Source organism: Corvus kubaryi, unplaced genomic scaffold (genome assembly GCF_017639235.1).
Source record: "Corvus kubaryi isolate FWS band 111438036 unplaced genomic scaffold, C.kubaryi_AGA036_p1.0 split1-37296, whole genome shotgun sequence".
Taxonomy (NCBI): Eukaryota; Metazoa; Chordata; class Aves; order Passeriformes; family Corvidae; genus Corvus; species Corvus kubaryi.
The window spans coordinates 4,386,840-4,396,481 of NW_024582075.1; the positions used below are offsets into that span (position 1 = coordinate 4,386,840).

General features: G+C 40.5%; 1 protein-coding gene across 2 annotated transcripts in view; it reads left to right on the forward strand.

Annotated features, from left to right (window-relative positions):
* The window catches only part of CDO1 (cysteine dioxygenase type 1), a 10,493-nt gene extending 851 nt beyond the window's left edge, over positions 1-9,642 (forward strand). Inside the window, exons 2-6 of one of the 2 annotated variants that reach the window (XM_042013131.1) lie at positions 1,878-1,955; positions 3,939-4,096; positions 6,545-6,714; positions 8,274-8,286; positions 8,889-9,642. In XM_042013131.1, coding sequence (XP_041869065.1) covers positions 1,878-1,955; positions 3,939-4,096; positions 6,545-6,714; positions 8,274-8,286; positions 8,889-8,953 — 484 coding nt within the window. In that variant the 3' untranslated portion in view covers positions 8,954-9,642. The remainder of the gene's footprint in view (positions 1-1,877; positions 1,956-3,938; positions 4,097-6,544; positions 6,715-8,273; positions 8,287-8,888) is intronic. The other variant, XM_042013132.1, reaches the window with a different exon arrangement.

Below are 9,642 nucleotides of genomic sequence, written 5' to 3' on the forward strand. Positions count from 1 at the left end.
CGGCGCACCGCTGTGTCTCCTCGGGCCACCGCGGCGGCCGGAGCGGAGGCAGCGGGGCGCCGGAGCCACCGAAATGAGCGAATAAACACGTAAACAAAGCTGGGGGAAAGGGCCCGAGAGAAGCGCGGCGGCGGCGCGGGTTCTGCGCGGGGCGCTGCGGAGGGGGCGCAGAGGGAGCCGCGCACGGGGCGTGCTCGGTGTCTGCGGCAGAGCCGGTGTCCGTCTGCGTGCCCTGCCTTACCTGCGGGCTGGGAGCCGCCTGCCCCGTGCTCCGGCGTAGTGCAGATCGAGGCTTTCTGCTGCTCACCAGGTGGACGGAAAATACCTGTTGGGGTTTTAACTTCCCCTTGATCTGCTAACAAATTATTTGTTTCTTCCACTGTTGGCTTTTTGGTCTTAAATTTCAAGATAAATACATTTTATTCGAGTGTTTTCTTCAAAAAACCTCAAACACCCCAAACCCCGAAACTTTTCCTTTTAACCGTGCCATTGTGAAAGTGTCATTCTGGCTTGACATTTTTTTAGCCTCCTTTCACCTCACTTTGACTATCTTCCATTCAGAACAAATCATGAGATTTGTAACAGAGCATAGGAAACTAAGAATCAGAAAAACAAAGTGTGTTAACATTGGAAGTATGCATGGCAACCTTTTATTTATTTTTTTATTATTCATTATTTATGTATTTATTTTTGTCCAGCCAGAGCTGTACAGAAATAACAGCACTTGCAAAGTCCTGTCAAATGCCAGCATTGATTACTTATTTTTTGACATCATAGGAAAAATATGTCTGCCTAATAGATGTAGAGGTTGTGGATGCAGTGAGAGGTAGTGTATAGATACACACGTTTGCTTTGGAAGTAGTTTGTTATGAGCATCCTTTCTTGAGTAAAATCAAGTGGTCTTATGGGGACACTAATTTGAAACCATTCAGTTGACATCTGTGCACTTTCTATGTGCCCTTGCTTGCATTCTGCAGGTGAGACTGAGGTGTACCATCATAGGCATAAATATTTTCTTTACTTGGCAAAGTGGAAGTACTCATGACTACTGCTAAAATTAAATCTGAAGGTGCCGCTGAGCTACTTGTACTACAGCATCAGCCCCAGATCAGAAGAGTCACACTATGGGAAGCAACAGAGTAAAATCCAAATCCCTTTTCTAGTGAACTTTTCAATAGAAAATGATCAGCAGCTCAGGGGAGGCTTATAGGAGAGTAAAAGGAAACAAACATACAATGTTATTTTAAAATAATATTTGCTCCAATAAACTTTATTCAGAAGTAGATGCTGGCAAAATTTCCCTCACAGGTGCTTTATCCACATAACAATGCTACAAGACAAGACATGGAACTTTCAGGAACAGAGTGGGAGGACCATGTACAGAAGTCTGACATCTTCATTATTTGTTATTTTGGCTTTGTACAAATGAGTTCAGAGAAGGAAAGCCAAGAATATTAGAAAAGGAACTGCAGAAGAATGTAACAATTTATTTTTCTTGTTTCATTGCAGTTCTCTGTTTCTAATTATAAGCCAGCTGCTGAAGTGACTTCATTCAATAACCATTTTGACTTGATCCTGTCTACCACTCTAGTCTGACTCACAATTCCCAAACTCCTAGCATCTACATAACTCAAAAGAAATATGATTCTAAAATATTAGACATGTCCTTCCTTTTCCTTTCCAGAGAAAGAACTCTTACCAAAAAAAAGCAAAACTTATAAATACAATTTCATTTTTTCTAAGTAAAACTCAGATTTCAAGAAAACAGAAGAAAAAGGGGTTTTGTATGTCACAATCTTCTTTCATAAATATGTTTGTATCATTTTGTCTTTTACAGGCATATTAGTACAGTAAAGAGCAAACACTTTGTATTTCAGGTATACAAGAAATCTTGTGGATAATGGAAATGGAAAGTTCAACTTGATGATCTTGTGCTGGGGTGAAGGTCATGGCAGGTTTGTATCCAAAGACTATGATTTTAGCAAACATATAAATCCCCCATGTCATTCACTGTCATACAAAATAGAGGGAAAAAAAAATCAGCCCTGTGGGAGCTATCAGAAGGTGTCTGGAAAGTAAAAAGTGCAGAACTCTATTAGTGCAGCAGTCCTGAATATCTGCTGTAACTTTTGCAAGTTTATACTTCATGGCCATTTTTAAAGCACTCTTTCATAAATGCTTTGTTTTTCTACAAAAGCTAAGCTTCCCTTCTTTCAGAGAAAGTTTTTAGTCCCAGAGATACAGTGATTGATATGACCCTGTTCAACCTGTCCCATAGAACAGACCCATACAACACTCAACCTCAGAAGCAGGACTAGGTGCAGTTTAAATACTCTTTGTTTTCTCAGGGTGTTTAAATCTGCCTCTGTGGCAAGATGAAAAAAGTAGATTTGGAGTAGGACTGCAGATGGCAAGGAGGGAACCCCTTTCCAGAACTGCTTGGCTTTCTGTAGGTTCATACATCCCATGTCCTCCTTCAAAATTGACCATACTGCTGATGTGGCCTCCTGAGTTATGTGCATAGACTGTACACTTGGTTGTCTGATCCTACCCAATGTGAGGGCAGGATCTGTCTCTTGGAGGGTCTTTCACCCTCCCTTTAGCCCAAGAGTGTGGGCTAAAGCAAAAACTGCAATAGCAAGATATGCAGGTTTTGACTGAATATTCTCACACCATGAATATTTAGACTGAATATTTCTAAATAGAATATAGACTGAATATTTCTAAATAGAAAACCTAAGGAGATGTTGGAACAGCTTTTTGTTTGTTGCAATTGAACATTTACAGTATTATTTAGGGGATGCCATAACATGATACTCAGAGCAGTATAGAAACTGAGCTCACCACCTCTACTCCTTCTGGGCTGTTCCCACACTGCCTGTAATTTATGTCAAGCTGTGTGCAGGTTGGATGGCCATTTGCCACAGCTAGACTGAGACGGGTTGTTTTTGCTTCCTACAAGAGGAGGGTCAGATTTTCTCATGTTTTTTGGAAGGACCATGACAATGTGGCATTTGTGAAGTGTTCTGTGCCTGAAGCAACTTCTGCTCTCTTGGCATCTCAGTTTGTAAGAAATCCTAATATTTGTTTACTAAGAACAGTAATGTACAAGTACCAAGTTTCTGATTGAAACTTATTAGCGCTGTACTTCGGAGGGTCAAATTCCCTCTTTTCCCTTGCCCCTGATGAGTTCTCCCTTTGTCCTAATCGCATTTACTCCTATAACAGTTAATCCTGTTCTTAAAAAAATTAATCCAATACTAAACTAAATATCTAACCCATATGTAATCTCTAAATGTAGCAATTAGAACATGCTTCAGAGCAAGAAGAGAGATCAAGAAAGCAAACAAATCCTACTAGATTCTGTTGGGTTTTAACATTAAAATGCCAGTGAAATTAATATCTTAATGTAGCTGGTTGTACTTAGTACTATCAGAGTGAGAAGTAGAGCATTTTTTTCTTTGACAATGCCTGTGCATCCCAGCAGTAAAGGGGGCATAGAAATTAAGCAGAATTAGCTCATTTCTTCATGTTTTGGGAGTGAGCATGGTGGATTTGCAAAGATCATGTATACTTGCATGATTATCCCAGCCTCTGTGTGGGATCATGATGGAAGCGTAGAGTTTCTGTGAAGAGTTTTTGTGTTCTGAAGAAATTTTGAGCTGTACTCCTTTTTCCAGACTTCCTTTGTATTTCTCCATGTCAAAGTCATATTTTGACCAATACCTGACTCGTCTCCAAATCCCGCTGTATGTGAGCTTATCTAAATATATTTCTATAGTAGCAGTTTTAAGTAGACAGCCCTTAGTGCATGTCCCCTGTGCAATGGAATTTCATTCTAAGGCTTTGTCCCCATACAATATGCAACCCTGTCTGTCTTGCACTGAATTTAAAAATGAGTATCACACTGAGTTTGGTTATTCTTTTTACATATATAGCAGTATCCATGATCACACTGACTCACACTGCTTTATGAAGATCCTCCAGGGAAATCTAAAGGAGACTCTGTTTGAATGGCCTGAGAAAAAAGGGAATGGTGAAATGACTAAGAAATCAGAACGAGTTTTGAGGGAAAATCAGTGTGCCTACATTAACGGTAAGCTATTGAGCTTGTTTTGACAGCTATTTGTTCATGACTCTTATTCCTAACAGAAGAGTTCATCTGCTCTCTAGTCTCCTACCTTTAACAGTATAATACTTACAGCTTTATGCACAGTTAAGAAGGTAACTCTTTAGATTCTTCATAAACCTGTATTTAGATTCAGTAAAATAAATCACCACAACAAAAACGTGCTTTTAACACACTCTTAAAACATTGTAGCAATTGTTCGATAATTTAATATACTGTATATCTCCTCTAGCCCGAGCAGCCTTTAGCACTGTGCCCCAGTGATTATCTGAAATTGCTTGTAAACATAAACTTGAATAGCATTTTCTAAGAAATAAAAGAAGCAAAGTTTAGATAGCTTGATCATCTTGCTCTCCCCCCCCCCCCCCCGCAAAGAAATAATGCTTTTGCTCAGTCATGGAAAATCTATGTTGAAAATGTAAAAGCTGTCTGTGAAATAAATTGACCAGCCAGGAACAGAAACCTGTAACAGTGCTACTTATTGTCCAAATCAACAAAAGACTGTAGTGCTGAAGTGCAGTGTGAGCAGAACTGAAATTGCCAGTCTATGAAAAAAATACACAGTGTTGAGAAATGACTAAGACTCCATCAGTAAGGCTCTTCAAGTACCTAAATCAATGCCATCATCACATGTATCTGTAGCTATTACCACCTTGTACTTTGCTGGACGCCATCCTGGAGTTGCCATCTGAGTGTAATGTGTGCTGGTGCTATGAAAGACACTGCACACCGTGCTGGATCACCTTGAGTTCAACCGAACAAAGGTGAAGCAGCAGAGAAGGAGGTCACCTGCCTTTTACATCATGGGTTAAACACTGGAGAACACACCTTGCGGGGCTGACCTTGGGAGCTTCCCAACTAGAGTAGCCTCATGTTGGGTTATGGACTTAGCCAGGGTGAGGGCACTGGGGGGCAAGACTGGTGTTCTGCAGCCCTCTGCTGAAGCTTTGCCATGCTAAATGAAAACACAAAATTGATAGGGCAGGAAATGCAAGAAGGGGCTTGACACATCTGGTGATGCTCCCATGCCAGGTATGTGGGTTCTCAAACTCAGTCAGGTTTTCCTACATATGCAGTTGTTTCCAATGCAAACAATTACAGACTGCGTGCATCTTATCCAAAGCTTCCTTGGTTGTTTAAAACAAATTTGGTATCTAGTTCTCTGAGGCTGTTTGGATGTCTGCCATGTTTTGTAACAGATGTTTTGGTTTAAAAGTAAGGCGTTAAACAAGCAGAAGGAAAACACTGACAGTGTGTTGATTGCCATAACTGCATCAATAGCAAGTGCCTTCACAATTCTACTGCATGCTTCTTGGTTGCTCTTGTGTGTAAGGGTTAGAACCCACTAAACTGTTTATTTGAGTTTCCCGTTAGATGAGCACAGATTTAGGACTCTCCCTCCAGATGCTACATCCTCTGTTAAGATAAAGTATATTAACAACATTTAGGGCTTACAATCAAAGTTAAGAGTGTACTCATCACTCTCAGGGTACCATGGCTATGTTGCACAATCCAGGTCCAGGTACTGTATAACAAATTCAAGTACAAAGGCCTGAGTTGTTTTTACAGCAGGGTCATAAACTTACATTCAAAGTCTCTCTTAAGTAACTCAAAACCTTCATTTTAGTGTAGAATGGACATGGTTTGTTTCACAGATGTGATTTTTCATACCTTACATTTTTATGTAATAGTTTGATTTCTACTCCACCAGTGCAGGGTGACCACACAACATACAGTGCTTTGTTTTACTACGTCTTCAATTATGCTTACTATTCAGTCATGAGTGGAAGTATGCCAGTCACTATTGATTAGTCACCTTATTGGAAAGAGAGAACAAATGGAAAACGTGTTCTCCGAACCAATGAACTGGAAGGATTAATTAGGAAACAGATGCCTGCGGTAGAAGACAACCATATCTCTGCCCATAAGTCCATGCCCCAAATGCATGTAGCTGACTTTTATTGTGACTGACATCCCTGTTACTTGTGAAGAATTAGCAACACCAGAAGCTTTTGTCCCCTTCCTGCTTTTGGAGCATGTATAGCAACAGCTCTCGTAGGAAAGTAGATGAACTTGAAGTCCTTTGGGAATGAGAGCTAGAAGATTACTTACAGTAATGGTCTTCTTTAATTTTCTTGGGATTTCGGTTGGCCTTTAGCCTGTGGTGGATAATCTAGAAATTACATGAACTGTGGAAGGCAGTAACACATTTTGAATTACCAGTGTAGATTTAGGAATCTGTGCTAGAGAACAGCAGTCAAATTCCTTGTACTGAGTTACTTGTTGCCCATATAAGTGTGGGCATGCCTAATTGCTCATGAGTTACAGTTTAAAAAGCATTTTTTTCAGGCAGTTGAGATCTCATTGGATCTTCCTGCTAACACATCTTCTCGTTTTGTGCCTTTGCTGGTGTAGACTCCATTGGCCTGCACCGTGTGGAGAACATAAGCCACACAGAACCATCTGTTAGTCTGCATTTGTACAGCCCACCCTTCGACACCTGTAACACCTTTGATCAGAGGACTGGGCACAAGCACAAAGTCACGATGACCTTCTACAGCCAGTTTGGAGAAAGGACTGTCTGCGTAAGTACGAGATGAGACACTCCTCCCCTGGCCCTGGGCTCTGAACCCTGTGAGGATGGGCCCAAAGGGCTGCCCATCTGCCTGCACAGGCTACAATGACACTGCCCTGGCACAGGCAGAAGGATCAGCACCTCTTCCCTTCCTGGGCCATCCCTGTCTAGGATCAGATAAAACCTGTTTCCAAGTACTGTCTGATTGGTAGAGTTGAACTTCCCTTGTGTGGAGTTCCCCATTTTGTAGTCTACCCCTTCTTTGTCACATCAGGAGATCAGTTCTGAGCAGAGAGGAGGATTAATGAGACCTCTGCTACTAGTTAAGCATCTTCAGGCAGCAAATGATGGCAAACGCAACCTAGTCAATGGAAAATGTGAAGTAGCTACGTTGTTTTGGCCAGCTTTAGTCAGGTGTAACATTTCCTGCCTAAACTGTTCTGCCAAAAAGGATCGCATTTCAAGAGGTTTTAAACCTTGTAGCTTATTGTAAATACTTCTTTGATCAATTCAATTCTTCAGAATCACTATTTTCACAGAGTAAGACTTGCTCTGAGGGTGAGAGTAGGCTGGTTGTCTGTTGTCTGCATTCTTGAGCAATGGCGTAAGATTTTATTTGGATAGGAAAGAAATCTTAAGAAAATTTTTGGGGCAACCAAGCTAGGACATCTGGGAGAGGTTAACAGGGTTTCAACACTATTCTATGCACTGGGAAAAATAACTACTTACATGTGGAGAAAAGACTGATTCTGGATGTTCAGCCACAGAGGTTCAAACACTGTTTAGTTTTGTTCGATACTGAACACTTTAATTTTTCATTGAAGCCAGAAATTCAGTGCTCAGGAGTTTCCTAGAGTGAGTCTTTAGTCAGATCAATTTAAAGTTTTATACAGTTGACAAGTACCATGTAAATTATTTCTTTGAAGCCTGTCACATTACCAAACAGCTGAAACACAAATTTTGACCTTGCCAAGTTTGAAAGGTCCTTGAGAAAGTAAATTTGAATTTACAGTTCAGATTTTAAAGGGTAATTAATGTGGAAGAATTCTGAACAAAATTCATGCAACGATTCAGTGTTTGTTTGCTTGCTTTTTGTTTTAAATCTTTACTGGATATGAAGTACATAAGATAGAAAGTGAGACTAGATATTTTGACTTGGACTCTTTCCCTACTCTGATCTGTACTCATCTGGCAGTGTTTTCACCATTTGTGGGAAAGTGGATCTGGCTTACAGGAAAGAGCTAAATTTTAATCATTGGGTCTCTTTCATGAATTCCTGTAAATGGAATTCCATTAAGGAAGAAAGTGGTAGCAAGTCTGGACCATCTAGCTGTCTAAAATGCCTTCATGATACAAAAACCTTCTGGTCTCAGTGACTTGGTTTCTGGAAAGCTGACTGGAAAAGCAAACTTTCTTCTGCTTACCAGATCACAGAAGGACATAGGCAGGCAGAGATTTATAAATTATAAATACCAAGAGAGTAATGTAAAGTATATTTGTGTATCTTTTATGAGTAAGATCTGCCTAACAAAAGCATATTCAGTGCTCTTTGTCTTAATTATTTTACAGGTAACACACACAGGTAAATCCCTAGTGACTTCTGGCCTCTGGCTATGATGAAGTCTTGATTAACTAACTCTCCAGGAAATACGCAATAAGTTATTAGGCTTAATAATAAAAATATTAAGTGTGTCAAAGGACTTGCCTATGGGAGTGACTGCATGGTTCAGGTATAAACCATGAGAATACTGATAGGAAAGTTCCCTGAGGGAAAACTGATTTTGTCTTGGGTGTCATAGCACACCAGTTCCTTCTGCCAGGAATTTTGCAGCGGGAGGCAGTATCTCTTTGCAGCCTGTCTTCCAAGCTGGACATTCGAGCAGTTTCTGTCAAAATGAAGTAGAGCAGACTACTGGGGAGAGAAGACAGCCTGAAGGAGGAAGCACTCCTCAGCAGTCCTTTCTGCCATGGGCTTACTCATGGTCACCCAGAGCCAATGGACAGGGTGACTTTGTCAGGCATGCAGTGCCTTCTACAAAACTCTGGCAAGGAGCACTGAAAATATATGCTCCAAGTATGTTAAGGTGCTGAGCTACTCTGAGAACAAAGGTCCATGATGAGACCATGAAATAGGCAGTGACCTTCTCTTTCCTTAAAGCAACAACCTCTCCTCTTTCCTTTTAGGCAACAGGAGCGCCACAGGAGAACAACTGAGAAGCACCAGCATGCATTTGCATAAGACCTGCTGAATGTTTAACTGGGGACAGAAGACTTGCATGGCTAAGGTTGACAGCCAGATCAATTTCAATACTTTGTCCATTGGAGTACACTAGGGCAGCTTCCAGACCGCACGCAGTTTCCTCGAGCAAATGCCAGTTGTGGGACACTAAGCTAACTAGTGCCATAACCTGCTTCAGAGGTTAGATGCCTTTTCCTAGGCTCCTGTTAGAATTAAATAGTTTGTCTTCTAATTCTAGTGCCCTTTAAACTCCACCTTGGATATCAGAAATAGGGTTTTTAAACATCATCTGACAGTTCTCAATAGACCTATGGGTATTTATGCTCTCAATGTAATTAGTAGCTATATAAACTTCTAAGCTTCCAGTCACTTGTACCTATGGGTAGCACAGTAGATACAACTAACAGCAGCGCCTTTTTTTTTTTTTTTTTAATTAAATCTTTTAGGTTTTAATGCTCTAGGCCATCTTGATAGTTTTGTGCATTTTTTACTTTTTTTTTTTACAATTTGATTTGTCAGATCCTGTTTTAAATAGGAACAGAGAAATTCTTCATGCACGATGATTTTTAAAACTGATTGCACAGAGATTTGGCTTTTAAGAAGACTAATCATACTTAATTCAGCTAATGTCCAGTTCCCAAAGTATTCTGTGTAGCCAATGAAGAAGAAAACTGAAATAAAACTGGATTTGTGCACAGA